At 54.4% G+C, this 25,156-nt stretch overlaps 1 protein-coding gene and 1 long non-coding RNA gene across 4 annotated transcripts; both read left to right on the top strand.

The window, feature by feature from the left end:
* Positions 1-1,230: 1,230 nt before the first annotated feature.
* On the top strand, positions 1,231-3,687 carry LOC116660873. The gene is made up of 4 exons (XR_004316514.1): positions 1,231-1,342; positions 1,647-1,846; positions 1,970-2,135; positions 3,109-3,687. It is a non-coding gene; the product is annotated as an uncharacterized LOC116660873 (long non-coding RNA).
* A 391-nt stretch (positions 3,688-4,078) lies between these two features.
* On the top strand, positions 4,079-24,332 carry TOP3B (DNA topoisomerase III beta). 3 transcript variants are annotated; one of them, XM_032471843.1, is made up of 19 exons: positions 4,093-4,232; positions 4,861-5,025; positions 10,570-10,746; positions 11,555-11,686; positions 12,745-12,851; positions 13,329-13,403; positions 14,574-14,770; positions 15,233-15,389; positions 16,287-16,400; positions 17,979-18,069; positions 19,371-19,525; positions 19,614-19,719; positions 20,381-20,527; positions 20,643-20,816; positions 21,713-21,841; positions 21,930-22,079; positions 22,418-22,518; positions 23,077-23,278; positions 23,790-24,332. In XM_032471843.1, the coding sequence occupies exons 3-19, from the start codon at positions 10,677-10,679 to the stop codon at positions 24,266-24,268; spliced, it is 2,586 nt and encodes an 861-aa protein (XP_032327734.1). In that variant the 5' UTR covers positions 4,093-4,232; positions 4,861-5,025; positions 10,570-10,676; the 3' UTR covers positions 24,269-24,332. The 3 variants fall into 3 exon arrangements, with proteins under 3 accessions (XP_032327733.1, XP_032327734.1, XP_032327735.1); XM_032471842.1 differs by lacking the exon at positions 4,861-5,025 and having other exon boundaries at positions 4,079-4,232; XM_032471844.1 differs by lacking the exons at positions 4,093-4,232; positions 4,861-5,025; positions 10,570-10,746; positions 11,555-11,686; positions 12,745-12,851 and adding an exon at positions 14,026-14,108 and having other exon boundaries at positions 13,345-13,403; positions 23,790-24,268.
* Positions 24,333-25,156: the final 824 nt, after the last annotated feature.

The following is a 25,156-nucleotide window of genomic DNA, read 5'->3' as shown; positions in this document are numbered from 1 at the left end:
TAACTGGGCTCAAGGAAGAGGTAAGACTGAATCTTTTCGCAGCCATTGGATCAGTTAGCGTTTGCAGGAAATGGGACACACCCATTGGAGGGTGCTATGGGTTGAACTGTGTCCCTTCCCCAAGTTTACATGCTGAAGTCCTAACCCCCCAGTACCCAGAATGCGACCTTATTTTGAGGGAGGATCTTCACAGAAGCAATTAAGTTAAAGTGAGGTCATTAGGGTGGACTCTAACCCAATATGACTGAAGTCCTTACAAGAAGGGGAAATGCAGACACAGAGACAGACACGCGTGGAGGGAAGACCATCTGAAGTGACATAGAGAGAAGACAGCCATCTACAAGCCAAGGAGAGATCCTTTGACTGGATCCCTCCCTCACGGCCCCTAGAAGGAACCAGCCCTGCTCACATCTTGATCTCAGATTTCCAGCCTCCAGAACCATGAGAACATACATTCTTCCTGTTTAAGCCACCCAGTCTGTGGTAACTAAGAGCAGAAGTGACCCACAGCCTATCCCCAAGAGTCTCAGGGTAGAGGAGGCAGGGTAAAAAGGACAGAGGGTTCCTCCCGTGCCACATGGCAGGCAGGGAAGGGACCAGAGGAATGTTCTCTTAGGGTAAAATCATGGAGGGGAGGCGCATGCTCTGGTTCACTTTTTTTTTTTTTTAAGTGCCAACTACCATGCAAAGATCTGGATGAGAGGAAACAGAAGAATAATAATTTTACAATCAATTTATCAACATTTGGATGGATCTACACTTGTGAGAAGTAATTTTCCACTGTAATTTTAATCAAATGAGATAGTTTATTTCAAATCAGTGAGTAATGAATTATCAAAGTAAAAATAGGTAAACGTTTCCTTTTTAAGATCTATTTTTCCACTTTCATTTTTAAACAATCATCACCATAGATATTTGTGTCTGTTGTACGTTCACACTGTAGATGAATAAACAAATTTTAGTAAATTTCTGGTGGTTAATTTTTTCTTTTTTGCATTGAGCCATATTTACTCATTTACAGCCTCCCCTTAACCTGTGTGGGCATTTGAGTGTGTGAGTCTGGGCACAGGGTGACTTTATTTGCTTTTTTTCAGGGGGAAGGTAATTAGGTTTGCTTATTTATTTAATTCATATTTTTAATGGAGGTACTGGGGATTGAACCCAGGACCTTGTGCATGCTAAGCATACACTCAGCCACTAAGCTATACCCTCCCCCTCTCCAAGCTGAGGATTTTAGGTCCAGCCAGACAACTTTCAAGTGCAAAGGCCACAGCTGAACTGTCATCAACACACCATGGTTAGCCACAAAGGCAGATGTACCTGGAGCCGATAGAAATAAGATGTGAGTCCAAGAAGCACAGACATGCCAGAACTGACTTACAAGCCATCCTGGTGACAAGAAGGAATAAGATTTACCCAGCAGACAAGGTCCCTGGTGTGCTGGAGGAGCCGGGAGGCGTGGGCCTCACTTCTCCTGAGGTCTGGCTCTGAGCCATGCAGGTTCAACTGTGGTGTCATAGAGGGGACAGTAACGACTAGTCTTGTCCTCAGCCCGCAGCCCTGCAATGGCCAGGAAGGCTGGGTTGCCCAACGTGGAGCCAGAGAACACAGCCGGGACCCCTAAGGGCTGACTGTTCCTCTTGTAGGTGAGGACTCTGGGGACCTGGCAGACGCTGCTACCAGTTTGGGACATACCCCAGAAGTTGCTGCTGCTTCTTGTGCGGAATCTGGTGACTGTACATCCCAGGCACTCAGGCACCGAGGCCCGCTGGGTCAGCACAGACTGGACTTGGAGCCGGAAAAGATGGCAGGAGGAGCAAGCAGGAAGAAGCCCTAAGGCCAGCGGGTAAGAACTTAGCTTCTGGAACCAGGCTGTCTAGTTTTGAAACCTGGCTCTGCCTTTTACACCTGTGTGACCTCTTTCCTTATGCGTACAATAAGGATAATACTAATAACATCTAACTCCTAGAATTAGATGCACTGAGAATAGAGACGTGCCTAAAACGGAGTAAGCACTGGGTGGTATTAAGTACCAACAGTATCATGAAGACCGTGGCCGACTCTTTGCCCAACTGGAGAGAAGAGGGACCCAGGAGCTCTCAGCCATCCCATCCACCACAACCCGGAACCTGTGCGTAAGTGAGGAGAAGCTAAGGGTTCCTCTGAACCTGGGTCAATTGTCCACGTAAGGGCCCCCGGGATGGCCAGACCGCAGCTCCCTGGGAGGTCTGTGGGGAGGATGCAGCTGCAGGGCTGCCCAGGCAGAGCACACAGGGCAGCTGTGTTGCGGAAAAATAGAGTGCGAGAGGATGGTCGTGTCCTAGGTCTCAGGCGAGGGTCCTTGGCTTAGTGCAGGAAAGAATTCAAGAGCAAGCCATAGTAGAGTGAAAGCAAGTTGATACAGAGAGATACACACTCCATAGACAGAATGTGGCCTGTCACAGGAGACTGGCCCAGGAGTGTGGGGTGGTTAGTTTTTATGGGCTGGGTACTTTCATATGCTAACAAGTGGGAGGATTATTCCAACCATTTTAGGGAGAAGCAGGGATTACTAGGAATTGGGCCGCACCCCATTTTTGGCCTTTTATGGTCAGCCTGGGAACTGCCATGGTGCCCATGGCCGTGCCATTTAGTAGCTAATGTAATACAATGAGTGTGTAAGGTACAAGATCCACTGGAAGTCGAGTCTTCCGCCATCTGGGGTGTAGTAGGTTCTAACCAGTTTTTGTCATATCCTCAATGGCTGTGTCATTCTTTTAATGGTTGTGCCCTGCCCTCTCCCCTCCTGTCTCAGCTGCAGTTTCTCAGCTCTGATGGAGACCCCCAGGCTTCCAGAGCTGACTGCTCAATGCCCTCTGCGAGGCCAGGCCTCAGGTCCTTCCTCCTGCAGAATGAACCCTGGAGCTGGGTCAATGGCAGAGGGGCTCTGGTTTTGCCTCTCTGCTAACTGGTGGCACCCCAGGACCCAACCTTAGCCCTGGCCACCTTAAGTGGGGGCTGTGTGGAGACAGACTGCAGGGTGGCAGGGTGGGGGCCAGGAGGGAGACAGAGCAGGATGGGGGCAGCCAAGGCAGGGAGGACTGATTGGATCTCTGATGTATTCTATAGACAGTGATGGATATTGGGTGAGAGGAAGAGAGGAATCCAGGGAGCCTGCAGGCACTGGGCTTCAACAACCAGGACGATGGAGTTGCCATTTTGGAGGTGGAGACCCTGCCAAGGAGTGGGTTTGCCAGGAGTTCTGTTTTGAAAGTGCAATTTTCCTGTGACTCTTAATTTTTGGCCTTTCCCAATCTTTTCACCACAGAACTTTCTTTTCCAGAGCATCTCTCAGGGATAGTCTTCCAATAAAGGCAAGTTCTGGGAAATGTCTAAGGGAGAAGAGGAATTGCATGCATGCTATTAGTTAAAACACAATAAAATAAAGTCATGAAAATTATCTTAAACCTTCCATAATCCTGTTGCTCTAACACAAAAAATTACTTTTATTCTCCAATTCATCTTCCAGATATGTTTTGCATAGTTTATTCATTCACTCCACAAATATTTGTAGCATTGAAAGAAGCCTGTTATACATAAACCTGCAGTTTTTAGTTATTTTAATTATCAACAGCATATAGACTTTTTAAGAATAATTTTTTAATTGAAGTATAGTCGATTTACAATGTTGTGTTAATTTCTGGTGAATTACAGCATAGTGATTCATTTTTACGTATGTATATTCCTTTTTATATTCTTTTTCATTATAGGCCTTTACAAGGTATTGAATATAGTTCCCTATGCTATACAGTAGGACCTTGCTGTTTATCTATCTTTTATTTAGTAGTTAATATCTACAAATCTACAAATAATTAATATTTTAATATTAATATTTTAATTATTAACAGCATATATGTTTTCATGCTTATTATCCAGTTTTTATCTTTGTAAATAATTGTCATTATTGCCTTCCCGCGGAGGGGAAGAATGGGGTGAAGGGCTAGAGGACACCCTGAGACTCCAAGAGAGGAGGGGCCAGGGTGGGGTTTGGGGGCCCGTGCGGACCCCCGCCGGCTAGGGCCGACTGGAGGATGTGCCCCGGAACGCGCGAGACTGGGAACCTGCAGACGCGGGCGTGCGGCGCCAGAAGGCAGACGGGGGGACGCCGTCCGCGGCCGGACCCGGAAGCAGGGCCTCCGTCAGCCGCTGTGAGCAGGAGGCGGAGCGGAGCCGGAGCCGGAGCCGGGACGCTGGTGAGCGGGAGCGGCGGGCGGCTCGGGAGGTGGGCCGGGCTGGGCCCTGCGTTCTCGCCACCTCCCCCGGGCTTGCGGCGGATTCGGGGACGCCGTGGGTAGCCCCTCCGCGCCGAGCCCCCGGCAGCGCCTTGAGGCGGGGTCCGTGTCGCAAGCGGGAGCTGAGGCTGTGGAGACCGCGCGGCGGTCCCGGCGGGGTCGGGGTTCCGGCAGGCTCCACCCGCCTTCCCCGGCCCAACTGAGGCGCCGGGGCGTGCTTTTATGAGGGGTCGGTGTAGACGAGGGGCGGCGGGAGGGCACCTCTGTGAACAAATTAGCTGGAATCCGGGGCAGTACTTTCTCACAGAGGCCTCGTCTTGCCTCTTTGTCGCTCGGCCTTTGAGAACAGGACGTGAGAATTCAGCCCCACGTGGGCTTGGTGGCCAGCGAGCCCTGGGGTCCCTAGAACCTTGGCAAAGGTCACCTGGCTCTAGTCTGAATTGCTCTCAACCTTACTTTACTCATTGTTTAAAAAGTTACAGCGCGGCCTTGTAGGGTTCTTGGCGAGATTAAATAAAGGAGCGTTTATAGCTGTAGCATGTCCGCAGAGGAGCTTAAGAAATGGTTGTTTCTTTCTCTGACTCCATAGGTGTTTGATGCGATACTAAGGTGGGAAATCTCAGGGGTCTAAATGCTGTGCGGACCACTGCTAAGCCTTCACGCCCAAGCGCCATCCACTTGTGCGTAAGACACTGACAGGAAAGGACTTTATCTACAGTATCTGCCAAGGACACATGCCATTGTGGTGTCCCTGGTGAGTTGGCAGGGTAATAATAGGCTAACCTCTACTCCCTTTGACTTTCAGCCCTCTTAATTACAGCTCTAATTTGGGGTGTTGGGTGTCGACAGACTCTTAGCACTTGCTCATCTTCCTTTCTGAAATAAGAGGACAGACTTCAGGCTCAGAGCTTTGGCAGACAACGAAATTGAACCTGATAGACCATGTAGGTCACTGGAAGGACTCTAGTTCTCATGATTGATTACAGGCCTTCAGCTCCAAAGAGGCTATAAAAATTTTCCTTTTTTATATATTAAAAAGCAAAAACTTAAAAAAATAATAATGTCGGTAAGGCAAAGGTGTTAAGATGGTATATAAATGAAGTTTGCAAACCATTGCTTTCAGCTTCTGTTCTTGCTGGCTTCCATTTTGAAATTGGAGATATGCCTTAATGGAAAAGTAGGGAGGCTCCAAGATTATCACAAAAAATTAATGTTAAGACTGCAGAATGGGGGAGTGTATAGCTCAGTGGTAGAATGCCTGCTTAGCATGCAAGAGGTCCTGGGTTCAACCCCCAGTACCTCCATTAAATAAATAAATAAACCTAATTGCCTCCCATCCCCAACCAAAATAAATAAATGAATAAATAAAAGACTCCTGAAATCTCTTAAGAGATGGAACCTGGTGCAGTTTAAAAAAAAAAAAAAAGTACCTGGCTTGAAGTAAGGTAGCATGTGTTTCAGCCCCAGCTTGGTAAATTTCCCAGCTTACCTTTGGAAAAATTGCTTTCCTTGGGTCTTAGTTTGTTCTTCCTTGAGATGGTTGTACCAGATTGTCACCAAGACTCCTTTCCCCAGGATTCCATGATTCCGTATCTGTAAAGGATGTGATTTTTTTTCCCTAATAAAGCAGTGGTACTCAGAACGTTACAAAGTACTCGTGCAATACTGGAGTATAAACTGTTAAAACAGAACACGTGTTTCTTTACAGCCAGAGCTGCTGGAGATGGGCCACATAGCAGGTACACAGTCTGACAGGTGGACAGGTGACCTGAAATTGGGACTGACGCTGCTGTACCTTTGTATGACTGACTGCCCAGTTGTACCTCTGGTCCTGGGTAAATGTGATCTCTTTAAAGATGCTAGGGCAAAATGTTTCTCTCTGAAGGGATCTGTACTGAAGAATGTGTTAATTATTTACTGGAGAAGTGTTCAGGATCCTTAGGTATGAAGGGGAGTAGTAGAGACGTGAAACTTTTAGAAACTTTGACCCCACGGAGAAAGGAACATTGAGAAGGGGAAATGTTTGCAATACTCATACTGATTTAAAGTCAGTTTTTAAATTTTGGACATCAGAGGCGTGGAGAATACAGCTCAGTGGTAAAGCACATGCTTAGCATGCACGAGGTCCTGGGTTCAATCCAGTACTTCCATTAAACAAACAAACAAATCTAATTACCTCCCCACCTCAAGAAAAATTTTTTTTCTAAATAACTTTTAGATATTGAAAAAAGTATTTTTATTATTAGTTTGCAAGCAGACTTGGGCTTTTATATAATCAAGAGTCATTCATTCAGGCAGTATCTGTTAATTGCCTATATTACTTGCCACTAGAGTAACATCCCTGTTCCCCTGGAGTTTACCTTCCGGGAACTGTGAGACAAAAACCAGATGAGTCAGTGGAGATGCTCTCCGGTACAGAGAGAAGTGCTGGAGGGATGCTCACAGAGGCCCACAGCATAAATGTGGGTGAGCTCTGGTCTCCCCGATGACCCTCCAGCTCCCGCTCAGGGCAGCTCAACACAGCACGCACACCCGAGGACACTGGCAGGATGCCTCCAGTGTGATGGCTGGCAGCTCTTATGCTGCAGAAGTGAGAAAATCTGAAGGATTTTAGGATTTTAGGGCAAAGGGATGGGAAAGCCCCTGCAAAGCACTCTCCCTTTGCTTCCATGTTCCCCGAGGCCTCTGGCTTCTGTGGGTTTGGGAGGGATGCGGGAGGTCTGTTCTGGGCCTCTGACTATCCCCTGGGACGGAGAGCGGAGGCTGCATAAGACCAGCTGTGGTTGCTCATTCATTCATTCATTCATTCAGCCAACACTTGCCCAGTGAGTGCTGGGTGTCCTAGATGAACTACACTCCATCCATGGAGGGGCACAGCAATGGTGGCAGGAGTGGTTTTTCCTGGGAGGGGCAGGGGGTGGAGGAGGTAGACCGAGGTGAGGCCTGAGGGCAGGAACAAGCAGGACACTCGGGGAGGGGGTACAGGGTGAATTCTACCAAACATTTCCAGGAGAGTTAACACCCATCCTTCTGAGACTATTCCAAAAAATTGCAGAGGAAGGAACACTTCTAAACTCATTGTATGAGGCCACCATCATCCTCATACCAAAACCAGAGGAAGATACCACAAAAAAAGAAAATTATAGGCCAATATCACTTATGAATATGGATTCAAAAACCCTCAACAAAATGCTATCAAATCGACTCCAACAACACATTAAAAGGGTCATACACCATAATCAAGTGAGTTTTATCCAGGGATGCAAGGATTTTTTTTTCAATATGTGATATACCATATTAATAAACTGAAGAATAAAAACCATATGATCATCTCAATAGATACAGAAAAAGCTTTTGATAAAATTTAACATCCATTTATGATAAAAACCCTCCAGAAAGTGGGCACAAAGAGAACAATAACCTCTGCATAATAAAGGCCATATATGAGAAACCCGCAGCTAACATCATACTTTATGGTGAAAAGCTGAAAGCGTTTCCTCTAAGATCAGGAACAAGACAAGGATGCCCATTCTCACCACTTTTATTCAACATAGTTTTGAAAGTCCTAGCCACAGCAATCAGAAAAAAATAAAAATAAAAGGAATCCAAATTGGAAAAGAAGAAATGAAATATCTGCAGATGACATGATACTATACGTAGAAAATCCTAAAGATGCTATCAGAAAACTACTAGAATTCATCAGTGAATTTGGTAAAGTTGCAGAATACAAAATTAGTATACAGAACTCAGTTGCATTTCTATACGTTAACAATGAAATAGCAGAAAAAGAAATTAAGGAAGCTATCCTATTTACCATCATATCAAAAAGAATAAAATACCTAGGAATAACCCTATCTAAGGAGGCAAAAGAGCTGTACTCTGAAAACTGTAAGAAACTGATGAAAGAAATTGAGGACAGCATAAACAGATGGAAAGATACACCATGGTCTTAGATTCGAAGAATCAATATTGTTAAAATGGCCATACTACCCAAGGCAGTATACAGATTCAACGCAATCCTTGTCAAATTACTCATGACACTTTTCACAGAACTGGGACAAAAGAATGTTAAAATTTGTATGGAAACGCAAAAGACCCCAAATAGCCAAAACAGTTTTGAGAAAGAACAGAGCTGGGAGACCTCATGCTCCCCAACTTCAGACTATACTACAAACCTACAGAAATTAAACCAGTATGATACTGGTACAAAAACAGACACATAGATCAATGGAACAGGATTGAAAGTCCAGAAATAAACCTATGTACTTATGGTCAATTAATCTATAACAAAGGAGGCAAGAGTATACAATGGAGAAAAGACTTCAATAAGTGGTGCTGGGAAAACTGGACAGCTATACATAGAAGAATGAAGTTAGAACATTCTCTAACACTATATACAAAAATAAACTTAAAGTGGATTAAAGACCTAAATGTAAGACCGGATACTATAAAACTCCTAGAGGAAAACATAGGCAGAATACTCTTTGACATAAATCATAACAATATTTTTTTAAAATCAGCTCCTAGAGTAATGGAAATATAAGCAAAAATAAACCAATGGGACCTAATTAAACTTAAAAGCTTATGCACAGCTAAGGATACCATCAACAAAATGAAAAGACAACGTACAGAATGGGAGAAAATATTTGCAAATGATGCAACTGACAAGGAACTAATTTCTAAAATATAGAAACAACTCATACAACTTAATATCAGAAAACAAGGAACCCTATCAAAAAAATGGACAGAAGACTTAAATAGACATCTCTCCAAAGAAGATAGACGGATGGCCAACAAACACATGAAAAAATGCTCAGCATCGCTAATTTTAGAGAAATTGCAAATCAAAATTACAATGAGGTGTCATCTCACACCAGTCAGAATGGCCATCATTTAAAAGTCCATGAACAATAAATACTGGAGAGGTTGTGGAGAAAAGGGAACCCTCCTACAATGTGGGTGGGAATGTAGTTTGGTGCATCCATTGTGGAAAACAGTATGGAGATACCTCAAAAGACTGAAAATAGACTTACCGTATGATCCAGCAATCCCACTCCTGGGCATATATCTAGAGGAAACTCTAATTCAAAAAGATACTTGCACCCCAATGTTCATAGCAACACTATTTACAATACCCAAGACATGAAACAACCTAAATGTCCATCAACAGATGACTAGACAAAGAAGTTGTAGTGTATTTATACAATGGAATACTGCTCAGTCATAAAAAATAATAAAATAATGCCATTTGCAGCAACATGGATGGACCTGGAGAGTGTCATTCTAAGTGAAGTAAGCCAGAAAGAGAAAGAAAAATACCATATAATATCACTCATATGTGGAATCTAAAAAGAAGACAAATAAACTTACTTATAAAACAGAAATGACTCACAGACATGGAGAACAAACTTATGGTTACCAGGGGGGAAAAGGGGTGGAGAGGGATGAATTGGGAGGTTGAGATTTGCAAATACTAACTAGTTTATGTAAAGTAGATCAACAAGTTTCTACTGTATAGCACAGGCAACTATGTTCAATATCTTGTACTGACCTGTAATGAAAAAGAATATGAAAACGAAAAAAAGTAGGAAAACAGCAACCCTCTTGAAAAAAAAATGGGCACAAATATGAGCAGGCAGTTCACAGGAAAGAATCCACCTGCCTTCCCTGAGAGGGAGAGCCCTTTAAAGGAGACTTAGCCCTTGAACCAGGCCTTCTGCATCCAGCTGCCTTTGGGCTCCAAGGAGCATTCCAGGCTAGCGGATGTATTTTTCCTTTAGGCGACAGTGTCCAATTTAATTGGCCGGAGGATGGCCTGCAAAATGAGAGGTGGGGCAGGCCAGGCTGAAAGGTGGACCAGACCCTGTCGGGAAGGCCTCATGAGCTCCACTTGGGGGTCAGGAGGAAATGGGTGCCCAGCCTGGGCCTGTGTTAGGTGAAGCACCCAGGGACCCTGATGCGCCACCAAGGTGGAGGTGCCACTCTCGGCCCCTAGGGGACACAGTGGCTCCAAGGGCAGGGGGCTAGGCCCAGAGGCCCTCACGTCTTCGTAGTGTGGATTCGGGGACAAAATCAGCCTGGGGTTGTGGGGCCACCTCAACCTCTCTTGAGTGAAGCCACGTTCCCCAGGTCATCCCGGAGGCTCAGTTCCCTCAGGCAGTCATCTGCTGGGTGCCTTCAAGTCTCCCTGAGTTTTCTTTCTTGCCTAGGGTTTGTTTTGTGTAGAGAGGGAGTTGCCCGTTGGTGGTGTGGCTCCTGCAGGAGGCATGGCTATTTCCTGTGTGTCTTTCCTCCTTAGGAGGTGGTGCGGTGGCGGCAGGCAGCTGCATGGGGCAGCGTACGAGCTGGGTCACTGTCGTTGCCCTGAGCGTGCGTGAGGCCGGGGCCCCACAGCACTGACACACGATGAAGACCGTGCTCATGGTGGCAGAGAAGCCATCCTTGGCCCAGTCCATCGCCAAAATCCTCTCTCGAGGTAGGAGGGCAGCCCGGTCCTCTCACCAGCTTTGATCCATAAGCTGGTCGGTTCACTTGCAGGGCATTTCTTTCTTTTCCGAAGGGTGATCCCAGCCCACTGGAGTAGATTGTGTTCAGGCCAGCAGGCATGGACAGAGCTCTCGGCCACTTAGTCACTTGGTCACCATGGGGGGTGATTACTCAGCGTGAGCAGGCCGGGGCTCCCACACGGCAGGGAGGTGCACACAGGCCCCTGGACGAGCCCTGTCCCTGGCAGGGCTGTCGGTCACAGTCAACAGAAACCAGCCCTGCTAACTCATACAGAGAGAGTCTGCTGGAAGGAGGAAGACATGACCAGACCCTGCACGGCCTGATCTAATGAGGCCCTGCTGTGGGCACTGCTGTCCAGGACCCGGCAGCTGCAGCCATGCGCCTCATGTCACTGGAGGGACCCCAGGGTGCCTGCCCTCGCCCCACCCTGGCCCCTGGGTGATTGGGAGGAAGCTGCTTCCCTCCTGCCTCTGAATTCCCTCAGTAGGAAGAGTGTTTGGGTGCTGTGGACCCAGAGGCGTCTGGTGGCTGAGGGCGGAGGACACCCCAGGACAGCAGGCTGAGAAGTCGTGGTCTGAGGGGGAAGGGAGCCCCCATAAGTGCCTGGTCCCCTGAGGCTGAGAAAGTTCAGCTGAGGGGGAGCCATCAGATCTCTCAGCACCCTCGGTGGCCTAAGGGAGGTCATCATTGACCACTGCAGGGAGGGGGACCCTGGCCTGCCCGGGGCTGTGTGGGGTGCAGCTTGCTGGAGTGGCCATTACCCTGCTTCTCCCCAGGGAGCATGTCCTCACGCAAAGGGCTGAACGGGACATGTTCGGTGCACGAGTACTCAGGGACCTTCGCTGGCCAGCCTGTCCGCTTCAAGATGACATCCGTCTGCGGTCATGTGATGACCCTGGATTTCCTGGGTGAGCCCCCCACCCGCCTGCCTACCTCCATTGCACAGTGCTGCCTGGGGTCCTGGTGGAGCTGGGGGAGGGCCCAGGACAGAGAGATTTGTCCAGAATCCATGAGTCCTGTGGCCAGCGGATTGAGGAGAGCTGACCTGGGGTCCCAGGCCATGTGCCCAGAACCAGGTTTCAGATCAGCACCCATGGGTCCCCGTCCAGTGGTGCCCCTCAGTCACTGTGTGCCCTGTGCCCCTTCCTGTGCAAACTGGAGGCACTGGTGCCCACCTCAGCAGGGGCCTGGCCCATTCAGGTGTTTGGGAGAGGGCTACTGCCCTGCCACACATGGCTTTTGTCCAGTGGGCATTTGGTGGTTGTTATTACAAGGCTGGGGCTAGGTGCAGGGCTGCATTTGCCGAGGGTCCGACATGGGCCATGACCCTAGCTCTGCTGGGGCTGGGCCTCTGTGTGTGTGAAGGGTTGTGAGGACAGTGCCATCACCTCTCAGGATTATTGAGGCCCGGGCGCAGCAGGGAGGTGGCAACGCTTAGCACAGGCCACCCACAGTGAAGCCTCGACAGTTCTTGCTGCTCTGTGACTCCCACCAAGTAGTATGGCCAGGCAGTTGGACCCCAAATTTACCACCAGCAGAAGCAGGTGGGGAGCCAGGACTTGAACTTGGCTATGTCTGACCGGTGAGGCCTGGAAGGAAGCCTCAAGGCTGGGCACGTGAGCCCCAAACCCCACATGGAGAAGTTGGGGGTGCCCCGGACATAGGGCAAAACGGGGCTGATGCTCCCAGGATCTGCTGAGCCCCTGTCGGGTGCCGGCCGACCACCAGGCTGGAAGAGGAGACAGGGTGTGCCCAGAGCCTGCGTGACTCCTGCACATGGCTGAGGTGTGGTGTGGGCTCACAGCTCAGGGCAAGGAAGGGCCTGCTCTGAGCAAGTGGTTCTCTGAGACTCTCTGTCCCCACCGTCCTCCTGGGTCCCAGTCCCTGTGAGGAGGAGGGTGGGGCAGAGGGGGCTGGGAGAAGCCGAGAAGAGTGTGACTCTGACGTCCCCTTGCCGCGTCTGTAGGAAGGTACAACAAGTGGGACAAGGTGGACCCCGCCGAGCTGTTCAGCCAGGCCCCGACCGAGAAGAAGGAGGCCAACCCCAAGCTGAACATGGTGAAGTTCCTGCAGGTGCGTCCTGGCCCCAGCGCCCCACTCTCCCCGACGTGCCCCGGGCCCACTCCTCCCCAACACCGTCAGCCCCCAGAGCAGGGCCTGCTCTTAAAGTAGAGCATTTGGTGGTGGTGGTTTCCTGATTTTAAAACAAATGCATACATGTGATGGAAACTTGGAAAATAGAGATAAGTAGAAAGAAGAAAAAGTTATTTATGGTCACACTACCCCAGGCAGCCACTGTTACGTTTAGTTCTTTCCTCTAAGCCTTTTTTTAATGCAGTTTTGGGGGTTAAGATCATATGGCACTTATAACATTTGTTGTCCAAAAAGCAGCAGTTGTGTACGAAATTCTTTCTTGAGAGCCTAAGGAAGCTGACTGTAGCCGGCTCCTCCGCCCCGCCTGGGCCTGCCCTGGGCTCCAGGCCTCCTGACTGGGCTCAGGGCTCCGGGGCTGGGCCGAGGCAGACGCGAGTCCCCGTGTGCTGTGCGCAGGTGGAGGGCAAAGGCTGTGACTACATTGTGCTGTGGCTGGACTGCGACAAGGAGGGGGAGAACATCTGCTTCGAGGTGAGGCCCGGGGCTGCGTGCCCGCCGCTGCCCTGCCCTCCCTGGGCCCACGCTGCCGCAGAGGCACCAGCCCTGCCGGGGCACCAGAGCCTCTCCCCTCGCTCTGGAGATTCTATAGACAGTTTGAGAGGCACAGGCTCCACTCAGGGTGAAGAGCTTCCCCTCACCTGCTGGTACATTGTGAGGGAGCAAGATTTCCCAGGTGGGGGCTGGAACAGGGCTGTCTCCAGGGGAGGGTGGTGCTGAGCGCAGTGGCCCCCCCTCCCATCTCAAGGCAGCGACCTTCCCACCTTCCACCAGTGCTGGCCGACAGCCTTTCACTCGCCTCCCTCTTCTCACCTCCCACCTGCTCCGTCCTCTTCTACCACCTCTGTCTCTGCCACCCCCAGGCAGCCCTCCCTCAGGAGAAGGTGGAGCTCCCTGCCTGCCTGCACAGGTACCCCAGGCCATGACTCCAGACAGGTCCCCTCCTGCCTCCGTCCCCTACTCTCACCCATGGCTTGGCGCCCTCAGGAAACCCATCAGGCCCTTCCGTCTCCCACAGGGCTGCTCCTCCCCAGGGACCTTTGCGTCTGGGGTGGAGAAGGGTGGCAGCTCACCGGCTTTCTCCCCTTGGAAACAGGCCACTTCCTCCCCGTAAAGAAGCTGCGTGGCCAGGCTCCAGCGGTGACTCCCCTCCCACTGCACGGCCTTCACTAATTCTTAGTGAGTCTGGGCTCCAGGACCCCAGGACCCCACTGTGCTCTAGGCCTGAGCCGCCCCAGCCCCCCGCTCCCGTCCACGGCCTTTCCTTCTTTTTTCTTCTCTGTCTTTCCTCCCATCTCTGAAAAGTCTCAAATCGACCCACCCCTCCTAAACTCCCTCCTCTAGAAGGAGGGGAAGTGGGTCCAAATTGGGGGGACTTGGAGGCTGAGTTCCCTTGCGTTCTTGGCAGAAATGCTTCTGGGTTTGGAGGTTGGTGGGGGTTGGGGGAGCAGCCATAGGGAGAGAGGGGGCAGCAAGAGGAGTGGGACTTGGAACATGTTTGTTGCCCAAAGGAAAGGAGTCCTGCGCGAGACAGACTTCTGGGAGGAGAGGTGATGGAGGCGGGTCTGGCGGGAGTGGGAGGAGCCAGGCGGCGCAGGTTAGGGCGGGGCAGAGCGGAGCCTTACAGCCGGGCGCCTCCCGCAGGTCCTGGACGCTGTGCTGCCGGTCATGAGTCGGGCCCATGGGGGCGAGAAGACGGTGTTCCGGGCCAGGTTCAGCTCCATCACCGACACAGACATCTGCAACGCTATGGCCCGCCTGGGCGAGCCCGACCACAACGAGGCGCTCTCAGTAGATGCGCGGCAGGAGCTGGACCTGCGCATCGGCTGCGCCTTCACCAGGTGCCCCTGCCCCCCGCCGGCCGCTGCCTCGACTGGTCCTAGTCTGTGCCCTGTCTAATCAGCAACGCGAGAGTGTCACCACTTTTAAATCCCTGTGAAAACTCCCTCTGTAGTTGACGCAGACCACAGGCAGAGGCCCCTGCTCCACAAGAAGAGTGGGCGGGTCTAGGGGGTGCTTGGAGTAAAATGGGAGGATCTCCTGCCCCAGTGCTCATAGCCTCTGCTCTCTCCTTCCTGCCCAGCGCTCAGCCTCTGCTCTCTCCTGTGGCTCTGTCAGCGCACACACGACTCCCTCTGGCCCTGTGCCCAGCAGGTCCTCTTACTGGGCCTTCTGAGCCCAGAGCATCTGCCTTGGGCCTCCCGCGCCCGCCAGCCAGCCCCTACCTGCCTCCCACCGGTGGCTCATGATGCTTGACTGAACGCGGGACTGAACCGTCTTCCTCTCTCCCGCTGCCCTGGCAGGTTCCAGACCAAGTACTTCCAGGGGAAATACGGCAACCTGGACAGCTCGCTTATCTCCTTCGGGCCATGCCAGACCCCCACGCTGGGCTTCTGCGTGGAGAGACATGACAGGATCCAGTCCTTCAAGCCCGAGACCTACTGGGTGCTGCAGGCCAAGGTTCGCCCCATTGTGTTCACGCTGGCTCCCTCTGGCTTGGGTGTGGATTCTGGGAGCCCCCATCCTCCTCGTCTTAGTCCCCAGGCCAAGGGCACATGTGTGGACAGCTGGCCCACCAGGCAGTGGTCGCAGGTGCCCAGGGAGGCCCCGGCCTTCATGGAGGCGGCAGGACAAGGCTGGGCCTGGGTGCGTTGAATCTCGATTAGAGGGAGTAATCTCAGCTTTGGCAGTGTGGGGTGCGGTCACGTGTTGGGGCCACAGCTGTGGCAGTCAGGCCCGAGGACTGGACTGAGGGCCCTGAGCCACTGACTTTTAGGGGGGAGGGTTTAGCTGAGTGGTAGAGCATGTGCCTTTTGCTCACAAGGTCCTGAGTTCAATCCCCAGTGCCTCCATCAAAATAAATATCTAATTACCTCCCCCAAAACAAAAAACAATGAAACAAAACAAGCAAACAAAAAGTCTTAGACCCCCTTCTCTGCATGACATGGAAGCTTCTCCTGAGATTTAAAGCATAATTCAGAGCTGCTCTGGTTGATGCGGGTCTGGGACCACACTTGGTGCTGTACTGGCTCAGTGGGTGTGCAGGGATCGCGTGAAAGGTGGGGGCTCCGATGCCCCTGAAGGACACATCAGCCTTGGCTTTGGGCTTGCCTCATGAATCCTGCCGCCTGGCCTCAGCAGGGGTCCTGGTGTCAGAGCAGCCTCCACCTGGAGTGGGGCTGGGTCTCAGCCTGTGTACCTGTGTGCCTGCACACCTGAACAGGTATGGTTGCGAGAGCTTTAGAGCCGGGACCGTTTTGCTCACAAAGACCAGCTCCATCTGTCTCAATTCTCCCCCAGCAGTGGCTCACCTGGACCTTTTCTCTCCCGGGTTGTCCTGTGTCCCTCATCCTGCAGGTGATCACTGATAAGGACAGATCTCTCCTTTTGGACTGGGACCGAGTGCGAGTGTTCGACCGGGAGATCGCCCAGATGTTTCTGAACATGACGAAGCTGGAGAAGGAAGCCCAGGTGGGCCTGCTCCAGCACAGCTGTCCACTTGCCTCTGGGAGGGGCAGCCCTGGGATGCCGCTGCTGACCTAGGCTCACGTGTTTCTGCCGCTTCCTAAAACAGACACCTTTAGAAAGAAGAACAATTACTCATGTGTGTGCTCCTACTGAGATATTTGTGCCTGGGCAGTAGCTTTAGTGCATCGCCTACCTGCTCTGACCAGGAGATGCAACCCGCCGCCAGCTACCCACCAGGCCCCTCCACACTCCCCTTGCCGCCACCCTGTGGGCATTGCTTCCTTGGAGCAGATTCCTCCCACAGGTCCTTTTCCTGCGATGCCTCCAGCTGACAGCCGGAGGGCCCTGTGTGCCTGCAGCTAGTGTGGGCAGCTCTGGGCCTCTGCTTTTGTGGCCTTTATGTGCTGCATTTCTTGCTCAGGGTTTCAAGAGTGGGAAGCCCATGCCGCGCGGCTGTTAGGATGAGGTTGGAGCTGGCGGCGTGGGGCGGGGCAGGTCCGAGACCGCTGCAGCTTACGCCCTGCCATTGTGTTGGCTACTGTGGTCAGTGAGGCACACCTGCCTCCTTCAGCCGCCTTCCCTGTCCTTCTTAAGCAGTCCTGGGTGCCCTGCTGGCCAGCTTGCAGGTGACTCAGGCTCCAGAACTTCTCCTAAAGCTGCCCCATGCTTCTCCCCTCGACGGCCACCATGCTCGAATCCCACCCCTTGTGACCCCAGCCTCCACTGCTGCACAGGCACCACCTGGCTTCCGCGTGAGCCCCACGTTTATCCAGGGTGCAGGGGACGTGGCCCTGGCCAGGTCTGTGTGGGGTTGGCAGGGGTGAGGCGTGGCAGTTGACAGGTTTAGATTGTTTTTGCCACAGACATCTCTTCTGACACCTATTCAGCCCAGAGGTTGAACCACAATTTTACTTAAAGTGCGTGCTGTTTACAAAACTTTCAAAATGGTTACCACATATAAAAGTTATGATATTTCACATGAAAGTTCCAATTTCCAGCTTCTCTTGACAAATTGGAAGGTGTAGCAACACTAGTGGGCGCAGCGAGGCACACGGCTGCCCTGCGAGGGGCCTGCTTCCCTTGGCCTCTGGGCCCTACCATCCCTGCGGCCTAGATGGCACTGGCTGCCGTTGGGCTTTCAGTCTGTGGCCCCTTTTCCTGACCCTTCCCAGTTCTTCCAGGTTTTCTGTTTCCCTAGAAAATTCTCTAGGAAAGAACTTCCTTCCTTTTGCCCTTCATGGGCCTGAACAAATTTCATTCAAGCCTTAAGACCTCTGTGAAGAGTGAATCGAAATAAACAAGTTTATACTGTACAGCACAGGGAAATAAATATATTCAAGATCTCATAGTAGCTCATGGTGAAAAAGAATAGGAAATTAATACATGTATGTTTGTGTATGACTGAAAAATTGTGCTGTACGCTGGAAATTGACACAACATTGTAAACTGAATATAAAGCAATTTTTTAAAAAATGAGTGAATCAGAGAAGCAGGGAAACCAAACAGAAGAGACCAGACCCTTGGCCACACTGCCCTGATCCTCTTGTGTTCCTGCCCCTCTGAATCTGTTCTGTTTCCCAGGTGGAGGCCACAAGCAGGAAAGAGAAGGCCAAGCAGAGGCCCCTGGCCCTGAACACCGTGGAGATGCTACGTGTGGCCAGCTCTTCTCTGGGTAAGTGTGGACATCACTCCAAAGCCCCCGGGAGAATTCTTGGGGCAGGTGTGTGGCGACCTTGTTCAGCCCTGGTACCACGCCTGGGAATTCAGGACAGTGCCCACTCTCACCTGTGCTGGCACCCTTCCCACCCCTGCTCACCTGTGCCAGGACCCCCCACCCCTGCTCACCTATGCTGGCACCCCCACTATGCACCATCACCCGAGGCTTAGAGGGAGTCAGAACATCACGTGGATTTTATTTCTCTTAAATTCCAAAGCAGTAACAAGTGACAACAAACAGCAGGGAGGATTCCCTTTCATAGGACTGTTGGTTAACACTCAACAGCGTATTTGAATTGTGGGGAAAACCAGACCATTTCATGTCACTAAGTGTCTGAGCAGCCACTGGGCCCTCATGTGTCCCTGGCTGGGTGCCACCCACTCCAAGGCGTTAAACAGTGGAGTTCCAGCTCCAGAACGAAAAATTGGTACAAATCCCAGCCAGGCCCCTTGCTTCCTTGTCCTGAAGCTTCAGTTTCCTCGTGAGAAAATGGGCGACCGCAGTCCCCTTCTCTCTAAGCTGTCTTAGGGTTCCCTGGTGTGAAACTGAGCATCCTAACAATAGCAGTTGTGACAAGGTGGCCACCAAGGGGGACAGGCAGCGCTGGCGTCCCTGGTGCAGGGAGAGGCCAGGTGTGGGCAGGGCACTGAGGCCCGTGTCTCCTGCTCAGGACAGTGTAACTGGTGTGACGTGGCCTCTCTGAGCCTCGTTTCCACAGTGGCAAGAAGGTTATGCTGAAAGGTTGGTCTCTCACAGCTGTCGGCCCCCAGGCACCAGTGACCCCTCTGCAGCCTCAGGAAACCGTAGGCAGTGTCCTGTCAGAGCAGCACCTCTGGGGACCTTCATGGGTCAGCGATGACATCGAGTACCTGCTAGCTAGGCCAGACTGTGGCTCAGGGAGGAACAGAGGGATGAGCCTCCATCAGTGGCCCTGGATTTGGAGGACAGAAACCCCTGAGGGCTCAGGACGGAGGGCATGTGCAGATTCCACTGTCTTAGCCAGACATCACAGAGCCCAGGGCTTAGGGTGGCTCCAGGCAGGGCATGAGACAGGTTTTCTGAAGGCCACATTTCAACATCTCGGGTGACACAGGCGTGCCTGTTGGAGGTGGGAAGCTTGGCCTTGGGGAAGGCTGTGTGGGCACAGTCCCCCAGCTGCTCAGAGCCACGCTCGCCTCCCAGGAGCTTGAGTGCCCAGGCCCGGGGCAGGCGTCTGCCATCCTGGCACTGGGGCCGCTGGGCCTCTGTCTCCGCAGGCATGGGCCCGCAGCATGCCATGCAGACGGCCGAGCGCCTCTACACGCAGGGCTACATCAGCTACCCGCGGACCGAGACCACCCACTACCCCGAGAACTTCGACCTCAAGGGGCCTCTGCGGCAGCAGGCCAACCACCCCTACTGGGCCGACACGGTGAGGCTGGAGCCCCAGCCCACGGGCCTCGTCCTCATGGGTGGGCAGCCGCACCTAAACTCAGCTCTGCCTCATGTCCCCCCTGCAGGTGAAGCGGTTGTTGGCGGAAGGCATCAACCGCCCACGGAAAGGCCACGATGCTGGCGACCACCCCCCCATCACCCCCATGAGATCCGCCACAGAGGCCGAATTAGGTATTGCGGCTCCTCCGACGTTCTCACCCTCACACTCCCCACACACATGCTCACGCCCTCACACAGACACATTCCTACACACGCACACACACACACTCAGGCTTTGAGCTTCCAAGGAGGGTGGGGTGAGGGGCTTCGGGACATGGCACCTCTGGCCCTTATCAGGCCTCCTTGGCAGTGTGGGGTCCCCCTGCCCCGGCTGGGATGAAGGGGCCACCTGAAAGTTGTGCTCTGTCTCCATGGATGGGACAGGAGTGAAGTGGTGGCAGCAGGTGTGTGAAAGCAGGTGTGGGTGCTGCTGCAGGAGGTGGGGTGAGGTGGGTGGGCAGGCAGGTGGCCAGACAGATCGGTTGAGACCGGGCAGGGGACAGGCTCAACCATGGGGTGCCCTCACCTCCCTGCCACAAGGTGATGCTGGTGGCCCGCGTGCCAGGATGAGGCAGGGGAGCGAGGCTGCGGTGGAGACAGAAGCCCCAGTCTGAAGCGAAGGTGGCAGGTGGTTTGTGGGGCAGGCCAGGCCCTGGAGAGCAGATCCCCTGGGAGCAGGGGCAGGAGGTGGGAGCAGGTCCCTCCCGGTCTCAGGCTCTGGAGCAGGCCAGTGCTGGCATGCCGGGCTTCCGGGTGCCCCCGCCCGGCCGCTAACCAGCCGTGCCCGCCACAGGGGGCGAGGCCTGGCGGCTGTACGAGTACATCACCAGGCACTTCATCGCCACGGTCAGCCACGACTGCAGGTACCTGCAGAGCAGCGTCTCCTTCCGCATCGGGCCCGAGCGCTTCACCTGCACGGGCAAGACCGTCATCTCCCCAGGTGGGGTGCGGCCAGGCGGACGCCCCTCCCCGTCCACAGACGCTCGGGCACCTCGGGGGACCCAGGTGGGCAGCCCTGCTCTCAGGCCCTGAGCGGCGGCGCCCTGTCTCTGCAGGCTTCACAGAGATCATGCCCTGGCAGAGCATCCCCCTGGAGGAGAGCCTGCCCACCTGCCAGAGGGGTGACAGCCTCGCCGTGGGCGAGGTCAAGATGCTGGAGAAGCAGACAAGCCCCCCCGACTACCTGACGGAGGCCGAGCTCATCACGCTCATGGAGAAGCACGGCATCGGTGGGTCCAGCAGTGCCAGGGCAGCCAGCCGAGCCGGGGCTGGGGCCTCTGCCTGGGGCCCTGGCCACAGGACCACCACCCACCACCCCCGGTCCGAGTGCTGGCCCAGGGCGCAAGTGATTCACCTGCAAGGAAGACACAAAACTCAGATCAGAACCCACACAGGCGATAGGAAAACCAAGTTCTCACCAGACCATTTCCCTATGGGGGGTGTAGATGTGCCGGACAGGTGAGCTTGTGGGGACACTGATGCAAGCACCTCACAGGCAAGGGGGTCTCGCCCAGGCCCAGGGGCTGTGACCCCCGTCCTCATGCTTAGGGCCGGCCTCGTGCTGGGGCCTTCTCCCCAGGCAGCGCTCACTGTGAGGGGAACTGCTGACCAGGTCCCTCGCGGTGACAGGCTCTAGAGGGCCAGGGGACAACCGGGCCACGGTGCCCGGACCTCGGTGGGCTCCTCGGCCTCAGGAGCAATAAAGGCGTCACCTGGCAGCGCCGGGCAACCTTGACGTCTCTGGGGGAGGTGCACCCTGGAACTGGGATCCTGCCCGGGTTCTGATCACGAGGGACCCAGGAGCCAGAAAGTGGGCAAACCCAGGCGGGTTTCAGAGGGATGATTTGGCAGGGAGGCCCCTCCACGTTCCTGGGGTCTGGGCTCTGGTTCTGGAAGGGGTTTTGCCACAGGATCAAGGCAGGGAGGGCCAAGCAGATCGCATTTACCAGGTGTGAGAGGCAGGCAGACGAGCTCTGTGACCTTGGCCATGTTCCTTAACCTCACAGAGCCTCTGGGAGCATGGACCCTGGGTTCACAAGAAAGGTCTGAGGTGTGGCATCCGGGGCCCCAAAGCAGGTGGGGTGAAGGGGGAGCCCAGGGCAACGGGGCCTTGCTGTGCTCACAGGGACGGACGCCAGCATCCCTGTGCACATCAACAACATCTGCCAGCGCAACTACGTGGTGGTGGAGAGCGGCCGGCGGCTCCGGCCCACCAACCTGGGCATCGTGCTAGTGCACGGCTACTACAAGATCGGTGAGCCCTGCCACCGCCCCTCCCAGGACCTGCCTCAGCAGGGCTGGCCCCTTGGTGTCGGGGCTCAGCGGTGTTCCCCACCCCGCAGATGCAGAGCTGGTGCTCCCCACCATCCGCAGTGCAGTTGAGAAGCAGCTGAACCTGATCGCTCAGGGTAGGGCCGACTACCGCCAGGTCCTGGGCCACACCCTGGACGTCTTCAAGAGGAAGTTCCACTACTTTGTGGACTCCATCGCCGGTAAGGAGGCTGGAGTCAGGGCTACCACCTCTGGCAGTGAGACCAGCTCCCAGATCCGGGCTGTGGGCTCCAGGCGTCCATTGGGAGGACAGGCCAATGCCGGGGTTACAGAGCAGTTGGTAACAGCACATGCAGGGCAAACGGCTCATCTGACAAACGGGGCTGCTGCTCACTGTTCAGTTACTGATGTGGAAACTCCACCCTTGGGGCCAGAGACCAGTTCACTCTCAGACCCTTGGCCCCATGCCGTGGCTCCCCCAACCCCCCCAGTACCCTGGCCACTGGTGGGGAGGTGGGCGCCCGAGGCTGAGGTGTGACTCTACGCCACTGGCTTTCAGGCATGGATGAGTTGATGGAGGTGTCCTTCTCGCCTCTGGCGGCCACAGGCAAGCCCCTCTCCCGCTGTGGGAAGTGCCACCGGTTCATGAAGTACATCCAGGTAGGTGGGCTGAGGGGCTGTGACACCCAGGGACAGGTGTGTACAGACAGGGCCGCTCTCGTCACCTCTGTAGGCCTCGCCCCAGTTGCATCACACCAAGTGACTGACCAGCTTTGGTGGCCCTGCCAGCAAACTCCCACCATTACCCCCAGATCCCAGCAGCATGTAAGCTGTTGGGCCGCCTTTTTCTGAACAACACAGTCCTTGCTGTCACGGATACTAACACGTGTGCAGGGATTTGAGAACTTTCTGCGTGTGGAGCAAGTGTCCTGAGACTCAGTGGCCAGGGGTCCACACCCGAGAGGCCATGACAGTGCTGGGTATCGCGTGTTCCCTGCTGTGCGTGCCGTGTTACACGCCACGTGTTATGTGTCATGCACAGGTGTTACACGGTAGATGCTGGCTGCAGCCACCACGTGCTATGTGCTTGTGTCACGGGTCTTGTGGCACGTGTCACATTGTCCTCTGGGGTATGACGTGTCACACGTCACGTCCTGAATCGGGAGAACCATGGTGGGCAGGGTGGGTGGCCCCAGCAGCTGCATGCCCCCCTCACAGGCCAAGCCGAGCCGCCTGCACTGCGCACACTGTGACGAGACCTACAGCCTCCCCCAGAACGGCACCATCAAGCTGTACAAGGAGCTCCGCTGCCCGCTGGATGACTTCGAGCTGGCTCTGTGGTCGTCAGGCTCGCGGGGCAAGAGCTACCCGCTGTGCCCCTATTGCTCCAACCACCCGCCCTTCCGGGACATGAAGAAAGGTGAGCCGGCAGCCTGTCCATCCCCTGAGCTTCTGCGTCACTCTGGGCTCTGAGGCGCCCCTGCCCTCCCCGTGCGCCCTGGGGCAGGGACACCAGGTGTATGTGCTCAAGGGCCCACTGCCCTGGTCACAGTTGGATGGTTGACTGTGGTCGGCTCACTCACGACCTGGGCAGTGGGCGTGCTGGGCCCATCTGGGGCTGGGGTGAGTGCGAGGGTGCCCCACCCAGCCTTCGGTCACCAGCACTCTCAGTGATACCCATCCCTGTCCTCCCGCAGCTTCTAGGGCAACTGATAGCCCCTCGTAGGCCACGGTGAAGCTGGAGGCCGCCAGGAAGGCCTTCTGGAAACGCCATTATAGCCCCCCGGGTAGGGGGACCTCAGAGGTTGAGGAGGTTTTGGAGAAGCAGGGCCCAGGGTCTTGGTGCGCAGGGCAGGTGGGGCACATTCTGCTGGGACGAGGTCGGGGTGGGCAGGCAAGTGTGCATCACAGCTGCCCCCCTCCCCCGCCAGGTACGGGCTGCAATGAGTGCACACACCCCACCTGCCAGCACTCGCTGAGCATGCTGGGCATCGGCCAGTGCGTGGAGTGCGAGAGCGGCGTGCTGGTGCTTGACCCAACCTCTGGCCCCAAGTGGCGGGTGGCCTGCAACAGGTGCAACGTGGTGGCACACTGCTTTGAGAACGCCCACCGCGTGCGCGTGTCCGCCGACACCTGCGGCGCCTGCGAGGCTGCCCTGCTGGACGTGGACTTCAACAAGGCCAAGTCCCCGCTGCCGGGCGACAGCACGCAGCACACGGGCTGCGTCTTCTGCGACCCCATCTTCCAGGAGCTGGTGGAGCTGAAGCACGCAGCCTCCTGCCACCCCATGCACCGTGGGCCTGGGAGGAGGCAGGGCCGGGGCCGGGGCCGGGGCCGGAGGCCGGCGGGAAGGCCCGGTGCCAGGCGGCCCAAGGACAAGATGTCAGCCCTGGCTGCCTACTTCGTGTGATGGCCCAGCCTGGACTCCACACCGTGTCCTTGGAAATCATTAAACATATTCTGTTTTCTCCAGAGCCAGCAGCTCGAGGCCTTTCTGCTGTCAGAGGGTCATGCCCGTCCCTGTTGGCCCTCCAGCCCTTCCCTCGCCTCTCCCTGCATTCTGCACACACCTCCTGAGTGTTCTCCCTGCTGGTGTCCTGCAGAAAAGGCCGGGGAGCTTCTACCTGGACATTGGCCCTCACTCCCACCCCTTGCCCCCCACCTGGCGTCTCTGAGCAGGTCTGACCTCATGGCTCTGGGGCCTGTCCCATTCTTATTGTCAAACAGCCATCCTCTCAGACAGGCGGGTGGGAGCCTCAGGCACCCACGATCTCACTCACGTGCCACACCACCCTGGGGGCCGCTGCCACCTGCCCCTCCCCAGCCTCCTCCCCATGCCTACCTGCCCGAGGGGCACCGCATAGGGCCAGCACACATTTACTGCGCTGGGACTCCACCCCTGCCCAGGCTCTGACGAGAGGAAGAAATGCCAGAAACATGTTGCCCACAGGCTCCCCATCTTGGGAGTGGAATCACAGCTGATACTGGAGCCTGGCACTCGGCTGGCTGGGCTGGATGATGTGGGGAGGCTGCTTCCATGAGGGTGGAGCCGGGAGCTGAGACTGGAAGGAATGTAGCAGGAGGGCTTGACAAGACGCTGCAGGGCAGAAGTAATCCTTGGCCCAGCGCCTGCCCACGAGGGGCCAGCTGGCCAAGCAGCAGCGCCTCGCTCCAGTGGCCAGCTCTTGGCTGCCAGCCTTGAATGCAATTGGCACTCCAGAGAGTCTAGTGTGGGCTGCAGTTGAGGGGACTTAAAGTTTATCAGCATTCATGGGCTTTACAGTCCTGCCCTGTGACT

The sequence above is a fragment of the Camelus ferus genome, chromosome 32, assembly GCF_009834535.1.
Source record: "Camelus ferus isolate YT-003-E chromosome 32, BCGSAC_Cfer_1.0, whole genome shotgun sequence".
Lineage (NCBI taxonomy): Eukaryota > Metazoa > Chordata > Mammalia > Artiodactyla > Camelidae > Camelus > Camelus ferus.
This window is presented reverse-complemented; position numbering and strand designations above follow the sequence as displayed.